We start from the raw sequence: 22,209 nt of genomic DNA on the forward strand, positions 1-22,209 counted from the left end.
AACCCTACATCTGTGGGGAAGATCCAATGAAATTAAGGGCCTATCAGACACGCAGCTACCAAGTCAGGATAGTGTGTGGCTTGGAAGGAAACTTGCAAGTGGTAGCAGTGTTCCCTTGCGCCCATTACCCTTGTCCTTCCAGAGGGAGTTGGTTTAGAAGGTGCTGTTGAAAGTGGCTTGACAATTTGCCACAGTGCACCTTCTGGATAATACATACTGCTAGCATTTTACACCAGTGGTGGAGAGAGTGAATATTTAATATGGCAGACAGGGTGCTGACAAGCAAGCTGCTTTGTCTTAGACGGTATCAAGCATTCTGAGTATTACTTGAGCTTCGCTTAAACTCATCAAGTGGGGGGTATTACATCACACTTCTGACCTATGCCTGATAAATGGTGGACAGACTTTGGGGAATCAGAAGGTGAGTTACTTGTTCAAGAATTCCCAGCCTCTGGCCTGCTCTTGCTGCCAGCATATGTATACAGCTGGTCCAATTATGTTTCTGGTCAATGGTAACACCCAAGATGTTGATTCCTCTCTTGAAAATTATCATTGCTTGGAATCACGTGAGGTGAATATTACTTCAATTTTTCAGCCCAAGTCTAAATGTTGTCCAATCTTGCTGCAGAACCTGAGGAGTGGTAAATGGTATTGAACATCTGTGTAATTATCAGTAAATATCCAGACTTCTGACTTAACGTTGGAAGAAAGATCATAGGTGCAGCAGATAATGATGATGATTGGGCCTTGGACATCACTCTGAGGAACACATGTAGCAATGTCCTGTGGCTGAGATGATTAGAGTCCAACAGTCAATCACAGAACCATAGAAAAGTTACAGCACAGAAGGAGTTTATTTGGCCCAACTTGTCCACCAGCCCGAGAACACCCAGGTGCCCTTTCTAATGCCACCTTCCTGCAACCAACCCTTGCAACTCACAGCACTTAAGGTGACTGAGTGAGTTGCTAGGTCATTTGAGAGGGCAGCTACTTTTTAGAAGAGTTTAGTATCCATGCCTCCACTGCCAATTTGGACAGTGAATTCCAAACACTCATCACCTCTGCATTAAAAAAATTTCTTCCTCATGTCCCCTTTACACATTCTGCCACTTATTTTGAATTTACATCCCTGGTTTTAGAATTCTCTACCAAGGGAAACAATTTTATCTTGTCCACTCTGTTTCTTCCCCTCATCTTTGTTCGTGTTGTATACGACTCCAACCAATGGAGATATTTTCCCAATTCCCACTGACTTCAGTTTTGCTCAGCCTCCATGACGCTGCACTGGAGCAAAAGCAGCCTTGATGTCAAGGACAGTTACTTTCACTCATCCTGTCACTTCAGCTCTTCTGGATTACAGCTCTATTGTTCATGTTTGGTCCAAGACTGTAATGAAGTCTGGAGCAGAGTACTCCTGGAATAACCTAATCTGAGTGTGGTTGAGCAGGTTATTGTTGAATATGGGCCACTTGACATTATTGTGAACTGCATCTTCCAATACTTTGCTGTTGATTGAGAGGAGACACGGGGTGGCAACTGACTGGGATTTCTCCTGTCTTTTGTGGACAGGACATAATTACCCAATTTTCCACACTGTTGGGTAGCTGTAGTGGAACAGCTTGGCTAATTCTGGACCACAGGTCTTCAGTGCCACCTACTGGGATGATGTTAGGGCACGTAACATTCACTATATCTAGTAATTTCTGTTGTTTCTTGATATCATACAGTGAAAATTGGTATCTCTGATGCTTTGAGCCTCTGAAGATAGGCAAATTGGTGATTGAAGGGTTAGGTATGCTCTTCCCTCTTGTTGTCTCTCATCACATGCCACAAGCCCGGTTGAACAAATATGTCTTTCAGGACTTGGTCAGCTCTGTTATTGATACCAAATCACTACTGCTGATGGATACTTAAGTCCCCCAGCAGAGTACATCCTGTGGCCCTTGGTTTCGTCAATTAGTGATCAACTTGAAGGACATGAAGACTCGTCAGCTGAGGAAGGTCTTTAGGTGGTAATTGGCAAATGCTTCGCTTGCTGATATTTGACCTAATGTCATCAGGCAACATGGATCCAGAGTCAATTTTGAAGACCTCCAGGGCCACTATCGCCTGAAGGTATATCTCTGTGCCACCACCTGTGGGGAATCTGTTTTATCGAGAGAGAGGATTTACCCAAGGATCATGACGGAGGAGTCTTTGACATTGGCTGTAAGGCATGATTTTGTGACTATGATTATGTTAGGCTGTTGCTTGACAAGTCTGTGAGATAACTCTCCCAATTTTGCTCCAGGTGTTCAGTGATGACCGCATAATATTCAGCACCATTCATTACTGCTCAGATATCAAAGCAATTCATGCCTAAGTGCAGCAAGACCTAGACAACATTCTGGCTTGGACTAACAAGTGACAAGTAACATTTGCACCACAGATTGCCCATCTCCAAGACTGAATCTAACCATCATCCCTTGACCATCAATGCCATTACCATCGAAGAATCTCCCACTATCAATATCCCAGAGTTCATCATTGACCAGAAACTGAACTGGACTAGCCATATAAATACTGCGGCTACAAGAGAAGGTAAGAGGCTAAGAATCCTGTGGCAAACAACTCACTTCCTGACTCTCTAAAGCCTATTCACCACTTACAAGGCACAAGTTCTGAGTGTGATGAAATGCTGTCCTTCACTTGCTTGGACGAGTGCAGCTCCAACAACACAAGAAGCTAGGCACCATCCAGGACAAAGCCACCTGCTTAATCAGTACCCTTTCCACAAATACTCACCGTCTCCACCACTAACAAATAGTGGCACCATCTACAAGATGCATTGCAGGAACTCACCAGGCATTCCTTAGGCAGCATCTTCCAAACCCATGACCTTCCTAGCTATTAGCTAGGAAGATACCTGCTAATACCACCACCCAAGTCTCCTTCCTCTGCACTCCCCACCAAGTTACTTATCATCCTGACTTGGAAATATATTGCCATTTGTTCATTTGTCATTAGGTCAAAATCCTAAAACTCCCTTCCTAGAAGCATCATGGGTGTTACTACACCTCAGGTACTGCAGTGGTTCAAGGCAGCAGCTCACTAATGCCTGCTCAAGGGCAACTAGTGATGGTCAATAAATGCTGCCCTACATTCTATAAGTTAGTTTTCAAAATGTTAGCAAGGACAACTGCTGTCACTCGGTAGGTCAACGTCAGATGGTCAGTCTGGCTTTATTCTTATTTGACACTTCTAAAGCAGTTTGATACAATATAGGTCACTTCAGAGGGCAGTTACAATCAACCAGATTGCAATGGGGCATGTAGTCAGGCTAGGTAAGGACAGCAAATTTCCTTCCCTAAAGAACATTACTGAACCAGATTTTTTTTTAAAATTACAATTTGGTGGTTCCCTGATCTTTATTGAGATTGGCTTTTTCTCCCCCCAGGTTTTATTAATTCATTGAATTTAAATTCCACAAACTACCATGGTGGGATTTGAACCCTTGTCTCCAGACCATTAGTCTTTGTCTCTGACATGACAGATAGGATAGAAACTGATATGTCCATCTAACATTTGTCCAAATAAAGCCAGAAAAAGATTTCAAATACAAATACAATGTAGACTTAATTCTCATAACAAGTCAATGCTAAGAAAGGTTTCTGTTAGTTATGTTTGCCATCAGAGACTCCCAATTAAAATACCAGTTGGCAGCTTTCTTGCAGGAACAGCACGATAAGTCAGTTTTCGCTATTTTAATGATCTACCCAACCCATTCCCAATAGGTGAATTGGATTAAAAAAAACTCCTTATTTTTTTAAAAATCCTAAGTTATAAAATTTGTTCTCCTTTTCCTCAAATAATTTTGAAAATCAGCCAAATTTTGTTAGAGATTAAAAGAAAGGCAATCTATTATTTGGGTAGACTAATTACTAGTGATGCATCTTAATAAATAGGCATACTTCAAACACAGAATGTAGAATTTCTCCAATTTCTTTTAGGATGTTTTGGCTGTGGTTTATAATAGAATCATGCTGAAACATTTTACAACAGCAGTCATTATGATGAATATTTATTAACCAAATAATTTGACAAGAAGAATGGAGCAGTTGTACTTTGTTTTTTAGTCAAGTTTTTTTTGCCATTACTGTATGAACTGAGCCTGCCAAATGCTATAGATTACTCAAAACAAATAGAACCAAATTTCTCGAGTACCCAATTTGTATAGACTTTTTTAAAAATAAGGAAGTCAATTGACATGAGAATATTGATAGAAAAGCTTTTTTTTCCATTTTTCTCTGTACTATCTCTAATTATCACATCTGTAATGAGAAGGTTTTCTCTAATCATGACCTTTGCGGCATCTCCAGATCAGTCGCACACAAATGCATCAGGAAGGTGGCAGGTTCCCATCATGCAAGGGCTCACATGTATATTCATAGGACCAGGCAAGCCAGGACACCAGGGCCATGGGCTTTGCTCACTTAACGTGTGCTCCAGGTGCAGGGTGTGATCGACTCAGCCAGGGCACCCACATAGTCCTGCAACCTCTCTGGCTGCATGCAGCATCACTCATGAGCCACAAGGCATACTACTCCCTCAACACTCAACTCGATTGCAATCACATGGTGCACAGGTGTGTGCCTGATTCCAAGGGACCGCACATGACAGATACATATTCGGCCATTTGGAGATCCCAGCCATTTTGAGGAAGCGCATTGGCTGGTGACACCAGTGCAGAGTCCAAACACCAGCAGAGACTGATTATAACAAGGCCCATGCTTTTATGCACATGGCGGTGGAGCAGACAATACGACTGCTCTGATGTCTGGACCAGTATGAGGGGAGGGACGCTCTGAAGTACAACCGATAAGAGGTGTCCCGTCTCACTATAGTCTGTTGTGCTCTCCACAACTTGGCGCTGCACAGGGGAGACCAACTGGACCAGGAAATTATTATTAATCAGTAAGGCTGCCACAGCCTCCAAGAAGGGGGTGGTCACCTTGCTGGAAGGACATCTATGTGACCATAGATAGAGGACATCCCACCTCTGCCGTACACCATCCAAGGGTTGGTCAAGGCTCCTCCGAGAAATTGTGACGCAGGGTTCCTGACAGCCATCCCCTCTGATGGATCTGGAACAAGTCCTGGCAAGGTATTTACGTGGAACTCCTCACTGACTGCAGAGGCCAAATTGACCCAAGGCAAAAAAATCAGAAGAGAGCTGCTACAAGCACAGCCGGCATGATTCACATTGTTATTTTTCACTGGAACAATATTTTGCCAAATTCTGGTAAGATTCCACGTCCAAGTCATTCCCAAATAATGACTTAAGTGCATCTTCTTTTCAGGAATAACTAATCCATCATGCTTCAGTGATTTCTCTTTTCAAATTCTGCACTCTCTTTTTAGTTAATAGGGGTTAAAAAAGGAAATGTTAAACTGTCATCTAAAAGCTGTTAAATACTTGAAACATCTTGTCTGCTAAGGTTGATGCATGCAATACTTCTGTTTACACTTGAATGTGAAATAAACTGCCAACATACGTATGTACAAATGTGCATAATAACTTAATTAGAAAGAGACAAGCTACTTAAGTGCCTCGTGACGTTAGGTGTGTTATATAAATATGCGGATGCCAAAAACACATACACAATAAGAATAACTGTTAATCAGATTATTGCCTCTTGTGTTGACTATTTCCTCCCAAAATTCCTTCTTTTTCATGGCTACTATTATTTCTATCAGTTGTGCAGCTGTTGATCATTTCACGTTGGGCGAACAACGTGCCTACTTTAAAGAAACATAAATAATATGAAAGGAATACCTGATTATTTTAAATTCGTGGGACATGGGCAATGCTGGCTGGCCAGCCAGCATTTATTGCCCATCCCTAGTTGCCCTGCAGAAGGTGGTGATGAGTTGCCTTCCTGAATCGCTACAGTCCACATACTGTGGGTTGAGCCACAATGTCATTAGGGAGAGAATCCCAGAATTTTTACCCAGTGACTGCAAAGAAACAGTGAAATATTTCTTACTCAGGATGATGAGTGGCTTGGACGGGAGCTTGATAGAACTAGATAGAAGTGATTGCGGATTTAGGCGGTGCTGTCTAAGGAACTTTGGTAATTGCTGCACCGCATCTTATAGGTAGTACACATTGGCGCTACTGAGCATCGATGGTGGAGAAAGTGAATGTTTGTGGATATGGTGCCAATCAAGTCGGCTGCTTTGTCCTGTATGGTGTCAAGCTTGTTAAGTGATAAAATGTGAAAGATTGCTATGTTCTAGTTTACTCACCCACCCAGTAATTAAATGGTTCATCTGAAGTGCCCTGCCTTCAGCAGAACTAATGTTAAGGAGTCATATGACATTGATGTGTTCTTCAAGTTTGAATGGCCTGGACTCCAAGATCAGTTTCCCAATTACATGCAAATCCTCCCGTGTTTGTATGTGAATAGAAAGGTAACCTCGCAAAGAATTTTAAGGCCCAAAACACTGTACTCTGAACCAAAGTTCTTTTCTCCCCAACTTGGGGCCAATGGTGTTTACCCTTGTCCTTCTAGATGGTAGATATCACAGGTTTGGGAGGTGCTGCTAAAGTACTGCTACCATTGGCAAAGTTGGTCAGGGAATCTGTCAGGACAAATAAGAAATATGACAGTAGGAAACATTTAAAATATATCAATAATTTCTCTACATACACACGTGCAGGAAAAAGGTAATGCTGGGACCATTAAAAGGTCCCAAAGGTGACATGGTACATGAAATACACCTAATTTTCTTCTCCTTTCATTGAGAATAGTTTCTCGAGCATACGGGTTTAACTCCGTACTGGGCCAAAGATGGACTCAAACTAATATCTAATCCAGGAAGCACTATTAGAACTTTAGATTTTAGAAAGAAAATTTATGAGATATGGACATTCCTGGCAAAGGCAGCATTTCATGCCCATCCGTAAGTGTCCTTTATTGAATGATTTGCTAGGCCATTTCAGTGGGCAGTTAAGAGTGAAGTATCTTGCTGGTTAACAATAAAAAGTAAAACAAGGCATCAGTCCTAGATCATGAGGATATTTACAGAATTAGCTAGCAAAATTAGTCATATTTCCAATGCTATTAGTCTGAGAATCATTAGAAACTGGAGTAATGCCCAAGAATGGTAAAATAACGAACAGAACATCAATCTTAAAAAAGAGATAACCTACTGTGCCAATCATCTATTGTCAACAAGGCTTCCAAAACCATGCAGCACAAACAATTTACCTGCAAAGTAGGAAGATGTGAGATAGGAAGTAAAATTATAGATTGAAAGTTGGCCAAACCCAAAAATAAAAGGGCAATTGCAAAATCAAATTACATCGAAGTGGTGAGAAGTCACGAGTAAAGTGCCAATAGGATCATGCTGTGATTATTGTTGTTTAGCGTACATACATGTTTTGGAACAGAGGATAGAAACAAGCTGGTGTGCAGCTTACACAATTTTAATTTGTGGTGGATTGATAAGTTTTTTTTTAAACAGATGGACTGCAGATCATTATCCACTCCTGCACTTTTCTACATTCTTAGGAATGCAGGAGAAAATATGTAGGTAGAAAATAGGTAGAAGGTATGCAGGTAGATGGTAGTTGCATTCAGCACAAAGAATATATAACTCAGAAATATAGATTTTAAGAATCAAAAGCAGTGAAATGAGTTCAATTTGAATTCAAGGAATCAACCAACAACTACACCTCAAAGAAGCTGCTTTGAAATTTCATCTTTAAGTATCTTTATTGCATTTTAACCTTTGCTTTGGTTAAAATCTCTAGAAGGAATTTCTATAGAAATTAGGTTATTGTTCATGGCTTCAAACATGTATTGATGCACAATAGCATGTGTTATTCTCTAAGTCTTCTTTTTTTTAAATAAAAGAATCCAGCAACAATAAATATGAGGTTATTCACTTTGGAAGCAAAAACAGGAAGGCAGATTACCACCTGAATGACTGTAACTTGGGAGAGGGGAGTGTGCAGAGGGACCTGGGTGTCTTTGTACACCAGTCACTGAAGATAAGCAGGTAGGTGTAGCAGGCAGTAAAGAAAGCAAATGGTATGTTGGCTTTCATTGCAAGAGATTGAGTGCAGGAACAGGGATATGTTGTTGCAATTATACAGGGCCTTGGTGAGGCCACATCTAAAATATTGCGTGCAGGAAGAATGTTCTTGCTCTCGAGGGAGTGCAGTAAAGGTTTACCAGGCTGATTCCGATGGTAGGACTGATGTATGAAGAGAGATTGACTAGGTTAGGATTGTTTTCACTGGAGTTCGGACTGAGGGCGGGGATTTCATAGAGATTTATAAAATTCTAACAGCACTAGACAGGGTAGATGCAGGGAGGATGTTCCTGATGGTGGGGGAGTCCAAAACTAGGCGTCACAGTCTGAGGATTTAGGATGGAGGTGAGGAGACATTTCTTCACCCAAAGATTGTTGAGCCTATGGAATTCATTACCACAGGAAGAGAAGGAATTGAAGTGAAAACACTGAATGTATTCAACAAGTAGCTAGACGTAGTACTTGGAGTGAATGGGATCAAAGCTTATAGTGAGAAAGCAGGGCTGCTATTGAGTTAGATGATCAGCCATGATCGCGATGAACAGTAGAGCATGCTTGAAGGGCTAAATGACCTCCTCCCATCTTCTATGCTACTGTAATAACAAGAAGCTTAAAACACTTCTAACCAATTGGAACCACAGAACATTACTTTATTTAAAGTAAACTGAATATAGATCAACTGGTGATTTTTCTTAAACATTTTACACATTAAAGCTACATTGCTAATAGATCTCAAAAATAATTTGGTACAGCTTGATCTGCAAGTTGCTTGATAGGCTGAAGGTTTAAATGATCAGCTTTAGTGTGGGATGAACCATACATCAAACTATTACAGAAGAAGTAGTTGTTTTTTTGGTGAGCTAATAGAGAACTCTCTACTGCTATTTGGAGTTGAAGAGGAAACTTAAAAAAGAGGTACCTCAAGGAGATTGTGTCTCTGTTAGAAAGGAGCGCCAGAATTTGTGGTTGGGTTGTTGTTGGGGCAAACATTCCTAGCGCTTACCAGGTTTCTGTCCTCTGGAAGGGGATGGTGAGGTGATGAATAAAAGTTTGCTGTGACAGATGAGAATGAACTCCCACTTACCTGATGAAGAAGCAGCACTCCGAAAGTTAGTGACTTTTGCTACCAAATAAACCCGGTGTTGTGAGACTTTCTACAGATGAGAACGTCAGGTAATCCAGCCTTTCAGGGAACGAGAGAAGAAAGGAGTAGCAGCAAATAAATTAGGAAAATGAATTATTCAGTTTAGAGAAAGAATTCTATCGGACTAGTGCCTGAAAAATGAATGATATATTGTCTCCTAGATTTATGGGTGCAGGATCTGAAATCCAAAATTGACAGAATGCTAGAGGATGGATGTGAGGAACCACATGGGAACAAATAGCATAGGTAGAAATTGACCAGAGGTCCTTCATATTAGACTAAGAAATGAAGCTTAAAGGAAGGAACTGGTGTCATATTTTCTAAAACATGACCTAAGCTATATTCTGGTGAAAAGGTTGGGGGTAATTCGACAAAGCAAAAAAATTCATGGTCTTGGCATAGGGCATCGGGATTTTGATCTTTTGTTTTAAATTGGAGGAAGTCACCTAAGCAAAAGGAGATGTAGAGGTGCTGACAGATGGGACAGATAGAATGATGCGGTAACATTTACATTAGATGCAAGAGTTGGACCTTGAGCAAGGTCTGGTTTGGTGGCAGATGGGAAAGGAAAGAATTTGCCAAGACTGCTGAAACGTTCATCTCAACTTTAGTCACAAACAAGTCCATGACCATCTCACACACTGAAGGCCAGGGTGGAGCGGCAAGGGAAGGGGTGTTGAAGGAGACAATTGTTACCTAAGAAAGTAAGTCACAGGGCTATTTTTGGGTTCCAAGTTGATCCTGGAATAGTGAACAGTTTTGGACGAGAAGAAAAAGATCTAATGGTGCCTATTTTGCTCCAAACAATTCCTGTGATGAATAGTTAAATCAATCAGATATCATATATTTATAAAATCTCAGACTTGAGGAAGGAAAACGAGGACCATAACAAGGTGAGAGAAAATAAGGGTTGTATTGGACAACGAGGTATCAAAATCACATGTGGAGGAGCTTGTTGTGGAGAACAAAGAACCAAAGGCTAGGGTGACAGATTGGAGGTCGAAAATATAGACTTCTTATGTGCAACAGTTAGTCCTTTAACAATGAACAGTGTTGATGTGTCTATATTTTTAAGGTTTATAAATTTCCATAACCCTTTCTACCTCTTTGTGGATAATGTATAGATTCTCAAACACTTGCTTGAAATCACTGAATACATATGACTTAAAATTACTCAGTGACATATATCATCAATAAAACTGAATATTACAACATACATTGTGCAAGCTCCATTTATGACATTGCCATCTTTCATTGTACTATCCACAGAAGACACAAGTAAAATTTAGTACATTGCAATGTTATCCAGTGATTTGTTTTGTCAAATTTTACTAACACAAACTGTCAGAAGTTGCAGTGTGACACAGATAGGATGCAAGACTGGGCGGAGAAATGGTAGATGGACTTCAACCCAGATAAGTGTGTGGCAGCTCATTTTGGCAGGTCAAATGGGATGAAGGAATATAATTTTAAGGGTAAGACTCTCAGCAGTGTGGAAGATCAGAAGGATCTTGGGGTCCGGGTTCATAGGGCTCTCAAATCGGCTTCGCAGGTAGAGGATGTAGTTAAGACGGCATATGGTGTACTAGCCTTCATCAATCAAGGGATTGAGTTTAGGAGTCAGGAGATAATGCTGCAGCTGTTTAAGACCCTGGTCAGACCCCACTTGGAGTACTGTGTGCAGTTCTGGTCACCTCATTTCAGGAAAGATGTGGAAGCCATTGAAAGGGTGCAGAGAAGATTTACAAGGGTGCTGCCTGAATTGGGTGGCATGCCTTATGAGGATAGGTTGAGAGAGCTTGGTCTTTTCTCCTTGGAGAGACAAAGGATGAGAGGTGTCCTGATAGAGATGTATAAGATGTTGAGAGATATTGATTGGGTGGATTCTCAGAGGCTTTTTTTTTCCCCAGGGCTGAAATGGCTGCCACAAAAGGACACAGGTTTAGGATGCTGGGGAGTAGGTACAGAGGAGATGTCAGGGGTAAGTTTTTCACTCAGAGGGTGGTGGGGGCATGGCATCAGCTGCCGGCAGTGGTGGAGGAGGCGGATTCGATAGGGTCTTTTAAGAGACTTCCGGATGAGTACACGGGACTTAGTAGGATTGAGGGTTTATAGGTAAGCCTAATAGGTAGAGATATGATCAGCATGTGGGCCGAAGGGCCTGTTGGTGCTGCAGTTTTTCTATGTTCTAAACAGGAATTTTAATGGATTCGGGTCATGCAATTGTGTCAACTTTGTACTGCTATGTTGTAGGTAAATACCTTTACTAGAATTTGTTTTATATATTTAATGTTTTTAAACTTTTTAAGTTTAGTAATTTTATTTCAAAGCATCAAGTGATAAAAATACTACTTATTATCAACCGCTACATTTATAACAAAACATTGGGCAAGATCTAGTGCCCCATTCACCACGGATGTAAATCCTGTTATGGCCCTTAAAACACATGAGAAGGCCTAAACAGGGGTCATGCTGGTGAGATCTCAGTTTGAGGTGTTCCCAGCCCCCTTGCAGACTGGTGATGTGATCAGTTCACACTCTAAAAGGACATTTATGTGATTACAATAAATTGGCTTTCCTCATGTGCAAAATTATATCAAGAACTTTATCTTACTTCATGATAATATTCTCAAAGTTTTGATACATCATAGAAATAGCAAAAGGATGTGAAACCTTACTAGCATAAATGGTATACTGACATTTTTAGAAATATGTTGGCTGGAATTTTCTGGCCACTCACGCCCTGTCATTGTTGCAAGCAAGGGTGGACACTTTGGTGCTCAGCCAAACCTCTGTTCATTGCAGAGGGACCAAAGAATCCCACCAGCACGAATGGCTGGAAAGTTCTGGTCGTTGAATTGATGGGTGAGTTCTAAAGGAATTTAATAGACGCAGAATAGTTTATGATACAATGCATAAACACATTCACATGAATATATGAATTAAATATTTATTTCAAGTTTGTTGATCAAAGGGTAATGTATAAGTTATCTGAAGAACATTTCTGGAGATGGCTGAAACCTAAAACAAAAATAGAAAATGCTACAATTGCATAGCAGGCCTCTTAGCCTTAGCAGAGAGAGCAGATAAGTTAACATTGAGTATAAATTCTATTTGAAAAAAGGGAACACAAGTAAAACATTGTCCCAGAATTCACAGTAGAAACATAAAAACACAAACTCGAAGCAAGCATAGGCAATTTGGCCCTTCAAGCCTGCTCCGCCATTCATTTTGATCATGGCTGATCACTGAATTCAATATCCTGATCCCCCTTTCCTCCCAGATCTCCAGATGTTTTTAACCCTACCAGTTACATCTAAAATCTTCTTGAAATTTTGGCCTCAATTACATTCTATGGTAGTGAGTTCCAAACATTCATCACCCTCTGGTGAAGAAATTTCTCCTTACCTCAGGTCTAAAAGGATTATCCCTTATCCTCAAACTATGACCCATAGTTCTGGATTCCCCTACAATCCAGAACATTCTTTCTGAATCTACTCTGTCTAACTCTGTTAGAATTTTGTAAGTTTCTCTGAGATCCCCTCTCGCTCTTCTAAACTCCAGTGAATATAATCTTAAGTGACTCAGTGTCTCCTTATATGACAGACCTGCCATCCCAGGAATCAACCTAGTAAACCTTTACTGTACTCACTTTATAGCAAGGACATCCTTCCTCAGATGAGGACACCAAAACTGCACAGAATATTCCAGATGTGGCCTCACCAATGCCCATTAATATTGCAAGTAAAACATTCCTAAGCCTATACTCAAATCCTCTCGCTATGAAGGCCAACATATCATTTGCCTTCCTTATTGCCTTCTGTACCTGTGTGCATATTTTCAGCAACTGATACACAAGGACTCCAAGGTCTCGCTGAGTATCCACTTTTCACAATTTACAACCCTTCAAATGATAATCTGTCTTCCTATTATTGCTACCAAAGTGGATAACCTCACATTTATCCACATTATATTGCATCTGCCATGCAAATGCCCACACGCTCAGCATGTCCAAATCAGGCTGAAGTATCTCTGCATCCTCCTCACAGTGCATCGTTCCACCCAACTTTGTATCATCTGCAAATTTGGAGATAATACATTCAGGTCCCTCTTCCAAATCATAATTACGTAATGTGAACAGTTGGGATTCGAGCACTGATCCCTGCAGAACCCCAGTAGTCACTGACTGTCAATCAGAAAAAGATCCATTTATGCCAACTCTTTGCTTCCTATCTGCTAACCAGCTTTCTATCCATCTCAAGTTATTACCTGCAACCCCATGTGTTTTAACTTTACACAGTTGTCTGTTTTGTGAGACCTTGTCGAAAGCCTTGTGAAAGTCTAGATAAACCACATCCACTTGTTCGCCTCAGTCAACTCTATTAGTTACATCCTCAAAAAAATTCCAATAGATTCATCAAGCATGATTTCCCTTTTGTAGATCCATGCTAGCTTTGGTTCCAAATGCCGAGTTATGAAATCCTTGATAATAGACTAGCAACTCCCTCATACCTTCGTTAGGCTCACTGGCCTATAGCTCTCTGTTTTCTCTCTACCTCTCTTTTTGAATAGCAGACTTACATTAACATAAGAACATCAGAACTAGGAGCAAGACAAGGCCATCTGGCCCCTCAAGCCTGCTCCGCCATTCAATAACATCATGGCTGATCTTTTTGTGGACTCAGCTCCACTTACCCACCCACTCACCAGAACCCTTAATTCCTCTACTGTTCAAAAATTTACCTATCCTTGTCTTAAAAACATTCAATGAGGTAGCCCCAACTGCTTCACTAGGCAGGGAATTCCACAGATTCACAACCCTTTGTGTGAAGAAGTTTCTCAACTCAGTCCTAAATCTGCTTCCCCTTATTTTGAGGCTGTGCCCCCTAGTTCTTGTTTCACCCACCAGTGGAAACAACTTTCCTGCTTCTATCTTATCTAGTCCCTTCATAATCTTGTATGTTTCAATAAGATCTCCCTTCATTCTTCTGAATTCCAATCAGTATAGCCCTGGTTTATTCAGTCTCTCCTCAAATGCCAACCCTCTCAACTCTGGAATCAACTTAGTGAATCTCCTCTGCACCCCCCCCAGTGCCAGTTATGTCCTTTCTCAAGTAAGGAGACCAAAACTGTACACAGTACTCCAGGTGTGGTCTCGCCAGCACCCTATACAGCTGCAACATAACTTCACTGTTTTTAAACTCTGTCTCTCTAGCAATGAAGGACAAAATTCTATTTGTCATCTTAATTACCTGCTGCAGCTGCAAACCAACTCAAGATTCCTGCACAAAGACACCCAGGTCCCTCTGCTCAGCAGCATGCTGCAATTTTTTCCATTTAAATAATAGTCCATTTTGTTGTTAATCCTACCAAAATGAATGACCTCACATTCACCAACATTTACTCCATCTGCCAGACCCTCGCCCACTCACTTAGACTATCTATATCCCTTTGATGACTTTCTCTGCACACTTCGCTCTTCTCCCATCTTCGTGTCATCTGCAAATTTTGACACACTACTTGGTCCCCAACTCCAAATCATCTATGTAAGTCGTAAACAATTGTGGTCCCAACACTGATCCCTGAGGCACACCATTAGTCACTGATTGCCAACCAGAAAAACACCCATTTACTCCCAATCTTTGCTCTCTGTTAGTTAACCAATCCTCTATCCATGCAGTCTTCGGTGCAGCACCTTGTCAAATGCCTTCTGGAAATCCAGTTACACCACATCCACAGGTTCCCCATTGCCCACTGCACATGTAATGTTCTCAAAGAATTCCACCAAATTAGTCAAACATGACCTTCCCTTCATGAACCCATACTGCGTCTTCCCAATGGGACAATTTATATCCCGATGTCTCACTATTTCTTCCTTGATAATAGAGTCAAGCATTTTCCCTACTACAGAAGTTAAGCTAACCAGCCTATAGTTACCTGCCTCTTGTCTACCTTCTTTTTGCTGTTTTCCAATCTGTGGGAACCACTCCAAAGTTCAGCGAATTTTGGTAAATTACCACTCGAGCATTTGCTATTTCTCCCACCATTTCTTTTAGTACCCTGGGATGCATTCCATCAGGACCAGGAGACTTGTCTACCTTTAGCTTCATTAACTTGGCCAACACTACCTCTTTCGTGATAATTATAGTTTCTAGGTTCTCACCTGCCATAGCCTTCCTGTCATCAATTTTTGGCATGTTATCTGTATCTTCCACTGTGAAGACCGACACAAAATACCTGTTCATTGCTTCAGCCATTTTCTCATTTCCAGTTATTACATCCCCCTTCTCATCCTTTAAAGGACCAATGTTTACTTTAGCCGCTCTTCTTTGTTTTATATATTTGTAGAAACTTTTGCTATCTGTTTTTATATTGAGCTAGTTTACTCTCATAATCCATCTTACTTTTCTTTATAGCTTTTTTTGTGGCTTTCTGCTGACCTCTAAAGATTTCCCAATCTAAGTTCCCACTAATCTTTGCCACTTGGTATGCATTTTATTTCAATTTGGTACCCTCTGTTTCCTTAGATATCCATGGCTGATTATCTCTTTTTCTACAGTCCTTCCTTGTCACTGGTATATACTTTTGCTGAGCACTATGAAAGTCCTCCACTGTTCCTCAATTGTCCCACCATAAAGATTTTGCTCCCTCATCCCTTTGTAGTCTCCTTTGTTTAAGCACAACACACTGGTATTGGATTTTACCTTCTCACGCTCCATTTGTAATTTAAATTCAATCATACTATGAACACTTCTTCCAAAAAGATCCCTTAATGCAAGGTCATTAATTATTGCTGTCTCATTACACAGGACCAGATCTAGAATAGCTTGCTCCCTTGTCGGTTCCATTACATACTGTTCAAGGAAGCTACCGTGGATACATTGTACGAACTCCTCCTCAAGGCTGCCTTGACCGACCTGGTTTGACCAATTGATATGTAGAGTAAAACTCCCCTTGATAATCGCTGTACCATTTGTTCATGGATCAGTTATTTCTTTGTTATTTCTTGCCCCACGATGATGTCATTATTTGGTGGCCTATAGAGTACACATATCAGTGACTTTCTCTACTTACTATTTCTAATTTCCACCCAAATGGATACAACCATTTTTTCCATAGAACCTGCATCATCTCTCATTACCACCCTGATATCATCCTTAAATATCAGAGCTACACCACTTCCCTTACCTTCCTGTCTGTCCCTCCGAACATTCTAATACCCCTGGATATTTAACCCCCAGTCATGGCCATCCTGCAACCATGTCTCTATAATGGCAACCAAATCATATCGTTCACAATGATTTGTGCTGTCAACTCATTTACCTTGTTTCGAATGCTATGGGCATTCAGATAAAGTGCCCTTATGCTAGTTTTGTACTTTCTTTTTGAATTCTAACACTTCCATTAATAACAGCTCCTGAATTCTCCTTCCTTTTAACTTTTTTCTTGATTTTTGATGTAGTTGGAACCTTCTCCCCACATTTTGTCCATGCTCCCTCCTTTCGGACTCCTCACATATGCCAGAGGGACGGGAACCTATTAGTTTAAACCCTCCCCAACTGCTCTAGCAAACACTCCCCCTAGGACATCAGTCCCAGTCCTGCCCAGGTATAACCCGTTCAATTTGTACAAGTCCCACCTCCCCAGAACCGGTCCCAATACCCCAGGAATCTGAAACCCTCCCCTTGACATCATTTCTTCAGCCACGTATTTATCCAATATATCCTCTCATTACATTAGCTATCCTCCAATCAGTAGGAACTATTCCAGAGTCCAAAGAATTTTGGAAAATAACCACCACTGGATCTAATATTTCCAGGATCACTTTCTTAAATACTCTGGGAGGGAGATTATCAAGACTTGGAGATTTATCCACCTTCAATCCCATCAATTTTCCCAAAAGCATTCTTTCACTAATGCTGATTTCCTTCAGCTTTTCAATGAAACATGTTACATAAGAACATAAGAAATAGGAGCAGGAGTAGGCCATCTAGCCCCTCGAGCCTGCCCCGCCATTCAATAAGATCATGGCTGATCTGTCGTGGCTCAGTTCCACATTCCCGCCCTCTCCCCATAACCCTTAATCCCCTTGCCTATGTTTCTCTTCGCACTTCTGGTACATTGCTTCTGTCTTCACAAAGGAAGACGTGAATAAAGTACAAATTTAATTCCTCAGCCATTTCTTTATTCCCAGTTATGAATTCTCCCGTTCCTGAAAGGCTAGGTCAGGTCAGTGATGAGAGTGGGTCCGTGGGTTTGGAGAGGAATCTCCTGTGGGCAAGGGAATCCCATGGGAGAGCAGGAAGAATCCCATGTAGGGATTGGCCTGAATATTTAAAATATTTACCACAGAAGTGAGAAGAAGTTTTATTTCTTCTGACCTTTTATAAGTAATTATTAGTGTAACCATGGCAGTGTGACATCTGACATTGTACATATAGTGAAGCATGGAAATTCAGAGTTACCATCAGCAATACTCAAGGCAGTCTTACATGCACTGTTGCAGTCTTCACTGATTTGTTGTGAACTACAGTTATTTATACTGAACACAATTCTCAACGTAAAACCAATGAAAAATTAAACTTTCTTCAATCAGGAGTAACTGCATTTTTAAGTGACGTACTAAGTGATAACTAATGAATAGAATTCTACAGTGCAGAAGGAGACCATTTGGCCCATTGTGTCTGCACCGAGTCTCTGACAGAGTCTTAGCCAGGTCCTCTTCCGACACATTTACCAGGGCTAATCCACCTAACCAAGGGCTAAGGCAGCAGCCTACCTATTGGACTGTGGGAAGAAACCAGAGGAGACACATGCAGGCACAGAGAGAAAGTGCAAACTCCACAGAGGCAGTTACCTAAGACTGGAAACAAATTCTGGTCCTTGGCGCTTCGAGGCAGCAGTGCTAACATATGTACCACTGTACTATCCCTTTGGTCCTGTAAACACTAAATTCTTCAATTCATTCCTCAAGAACATTTAAAAATTACAGATTTTTAATAAAATGAAAATTATTTTAAAAGTTTAGTTCTGGTATTTACATTTTTCCTTTAACGCCATGCGTATACCCTAATCTTTATTTTGCAGTCCATACATTGACTTGAATGGGCTAAAATTTCCCGAGTGGCAATCAGCATTGAATTCCCTGTGCCAAATTTCTTCCCTGTCTGTCACACCCAACCTTCCTGACTCAGTCCAGGCAAGATCCAAGCAGCACAGCAATCATCGAGACCCAGCATCAAAGTCTGAAGTAGTTGGAGTGAAGGACATGGCACTACCCTCCATAAAGCAGGGAAGTTTTAAGATCCAATTGAAACTGACAGCCAGGGAGATGTCCAAGCTAAGTCAAGAGGATTTGTGGGGTGTGAGGGGAGAGGGGTGAGGAGTTCAGAGCTTGGGGGTGGGTCCAGCCGGGTCAGGTCAGTGACAAGAGTCAGATTCATGGGTTGGGTGAGGAATCTCCTGTTGGTAGAGGAAATCCCACGGGAGAGGAGGTATCATCCAATGTGGGGATCAGTCTGAATCTTTAAAATAGTTACCACATAAATTAGAAGAGGTTTTATTTCTTTCGATCTTTTACGAGTAACTATTAGCAAAACCATCCAAAGTTAGTGATTTAAATCACTTTTTCAGATGGTTCACAGTGCAGCACTTCTGGACAATTGCCAAACAAATGCTAATCTGGGAAGTTCTGAGAGGTGTCCCCCTCCAAATCCAACACCAGGAAGCCCAAAAGTTATATTCTCTGCTTTTTACTTCTGCTGTCTATGAGAATTCTTCAATCTGATTGGCTGATCAGCTTGTCTACTGCCTGCAATGTTGCTAGATGCTACAGATCCCCGGTAGGTGGTGGCAAATAGGAACAGACATCAAAAGTAAGGAAATCTATGTTCTAGAGCCCACAAAATCTTTGGGGGCATAGCTTTTTTAGGTAAAGTAAGAACATAAGAAATAGGAGCAAGAGTAGGCCATCTAGCCCCTCGAGCCTGCCCCGCCATTCAATAAGATCATGGCTGATCTGAAGTGGATCAGTTCCACTTTCCCGCTTTCTCCCCATAACCCTTAATTCCCTTGCCTACCAAAAACCTATCTATTCGTGTCTTAAATACACTTAGCGAGGTAGCCTCCACCACATCAACGGGCAGAGAATTCCAGAGATTCACCACCCTTTGAGTGAAGAAGTTCCTCCTCAACTCCGTTCTAAACTGCCCCCCCACCCCCCCCTTTATCTTGAGGCTGTGCCCTCTAGTCCTGTTGTCCTTTCTGAGCGCGAAGAATCTCTCTACCTCCACCTATCCACCACTTCATTATCTTATACGTCTCTGTAAGATCCCCCCCTCATCCTTCTAAACTCCAACAAGTACAGACCCAGTCTATTTAGTCTCTCTTCATAGTCCAACCCCCTCATCTCCGGTATCAGCCTAGTGAACCTCCTCTGCACTCCCTCCAAGGCCAAAATATCCTTGCACAAGTGCGGCGACCAAAACTACACACAGTTCTCCAGCTGTGGCCTCACCAATGCCCTGTACAGTTGCAGCAGGACCTCCCTACTTTTATATTCTATCCCCCTCGCTATAAAGGCCAGCATCCCATTCGCCTTCTTGATCACCTGCTGCACCTGCAGACTGGGTTTTTGCGACTCATGCACAAGGACCCCCAGGTCCCTCTGCACCGTAGCATGCTGCAGCTTTTCGCCCTCTAAATAGTAATCCCTCCTATTATTATTCCTGCCAAAGTGGATAACCTCACACTTGCTAACATTGTACTCCATCTGCCAGGTCCTTGCCCACTCGCTCAGCCTATCTAGATCCCTCTGCAGACTTTCCACACCCTCCGCACAATTTGCTTTTCCACTCATCTTTGTGTCATCAGCAAATTTCATCACCCTACACTCAGCCCCCTCCTCCAGATCATCTATATAAATGGTGAATAGCTGAGGCCCCAGCACCGACCCCTGCAGCACTCCACTAGTTACCAACCGCCAATCAGAATAGCACCCGTTGATACCTACTCTCTGCCTCCTATTAGACAACCAATCCTCTATCCACGCTAACACCTTACCCCCAACTCCATGCCCCCTAACCTTCTGAAGCAACCTTTTGTGCGGCACCTTATCAAACGCCTTTTGAAAATCGAGAAACACCACATCCACTGGTTCCCCTCTATCTACTACACTAGTCACATCCTCATAGAATTCCAATAAATTCGTCAAACATGACTTCCCCTTAACGAATCCGTGTTGCGTCTGCTCTATCAAACAATTCTTTTCTAGGTGCCTCGCTATTTCTTCTTTGATGACGGATTCAAACATATTACCAAGAACAGACGTTAAACTAACCGGCCTATAATTCCCTGCCTTTTGCCTGCTACCTTTTTTAAACAGCGGCGTAACATTAGCATGGTGAGTATGGTGAGCATTATTCATTATCTTCTCTATTCCTCCACAGAGACTAACTTTGACAGAGTATTCAAGCACTTCCGGTCACATACAATGTCCCTTGAATAACATAATTAAGCATACCTCAGCTTTACTTTGTCCATTGTTACACAACACTTCTTTTAGTTCCTCAGGAAACCTCTGAGCCATTTGATCTCCAGATACAAACTGAGATTTTAGGTTTTCCAAGTGGGGCTTCAAAATCTTCTCCGATTTCTTTCTGTTGGGTATAAACAGATAGCTCACAGCCAAAATAAAATTTCATTTACTGCAAATAGCTTGTGATATTTATTAACAGCTCGGAAAAAATTACAGAAGCAAAATGATGGCAAATTCAAGTTACTTTATTATAATTACATCTTATTTATTGCATAATTTTGCTTTGTTATTAGGCATATCAAGGTTTCTGGGCAAAATTTTAACCAAAGATCAAAAAACAGATAAAACTCTGAGGAAAGCAAATGAAATAAGTTTTAATGGTGAGCTCAACATAATAAGATCTATGTCATATGATATTATTAATAACCAAATTAAATCATAACTAAAATAGAAAGCATGAAGATCTAAATAGTGTGCGTGTGTGTGTTGTCAATTTCATTAATGCGCAAGCAAGGCTATAGGTCCATGTTCAGAAAATTCACAATGGGCCAAATGGCCTGTTTCTGTCCCTATTCCTTAAATGGTGGGATTAAAGATAAAATTTTGAAAACAAGAACGTTTTGTGAGGAAATAAGCTGAAATATTTGTCGTGTGGACCAAATGTCTAACAGGTTCCATTCAACAATTAATATGATTACTTTCTTTTGCACAATTATATTAACAATTTTAATCCTACAAATGTACCATACATATACCTAAACTCAAAATATTTATACAATTGACTACTTTTTTTTTGCAATGAATTTACTTGAATTTATTATACTTAATTCTAGTTTAATTAGATTTACAAATTTCCCATGTGATTTCTATTAATCATATTTTACATCCTCAGTGTCACTCTCAAAATCCTCAGGATCAAAATATAAATCTATACCCATTTCCTCAATTTGTTAATACTCTGAATGTTTCATCATTGGTGCCAAAGGCAACATCTGCAGTACCACCCTCTACATTTCATAGAATCATAGAGAAATCATAGAAATCCTACAGTACAGAAAGAGGCCATTTGGCCCATCGAGTCTGTACCAACCACAATCTCATCCGGGCCCTACCCCCGTATCCCTACATATTTACCCACTAAATCGCTCTAACCAACACATCTCAGGACACTAAGGGCAATTTTTAGCACGGCCAATTAACCTAACCTGAAAGTTTTGGACTGTGGGAGGAAACCGGAGCACCCAGAGGAAACCCACGCAGACACGAGGAGAATGTGCAAACTCCACACAGACAATGACCCAAGCCAGGAATCAAACCCAGGTCCCTGGAGCTATGAAAGGGCACGTTAACCACCGTGCTACCGAGCCGACATTTTAACGCTGCTGTCTGTGTTTTTAATGTTTGTTAAAATTCTAAATCTCTAATGATAGACCACATTAGAATTTCC

The 22,209-nt window shown here is 41.1% G+C and overlaps 1 protein-coding gene across 1 annotated transcript in view; it reads right to left on the reverse strand.

The window, feature by feature from the left end:
• LOC145346372 (uncharacterized) overlaps positions 1 to 22,209 on the reverse strand; it is a 230,163-nt gene that overhangs the window by 143,813 nt on the left and 64,141 nt on the right. Inside the window, exon 3 of the mRNA XM_080193531.1 lies at positions 20,748 to 20,883. Within this exon, the coding sequence (XP_080049657.1) occupies positions 20,748 to 20,883 (136 nt within the window). The remainder of the gene's footprint in view (positions 1 to 20,747; positions 20,884 to 22,209) is intronic.

Source organism: Carcharhinus amblyrhynchos, chromosome 8 (assembly GCF_965287045.1).
Source record: "Carcharhinus amblyrhynchos chromosome 8, sCarAmb.v2.hapA, whole genome shotgun sequence".
Taxonomy (NCBI): Eukaryota; Metazoa; Chordata; class Chondrichthyes; order Carcharhiniformes; family Carcharhinidae; genus Carcharhinus; species Carcharhinus amblyrhynchos.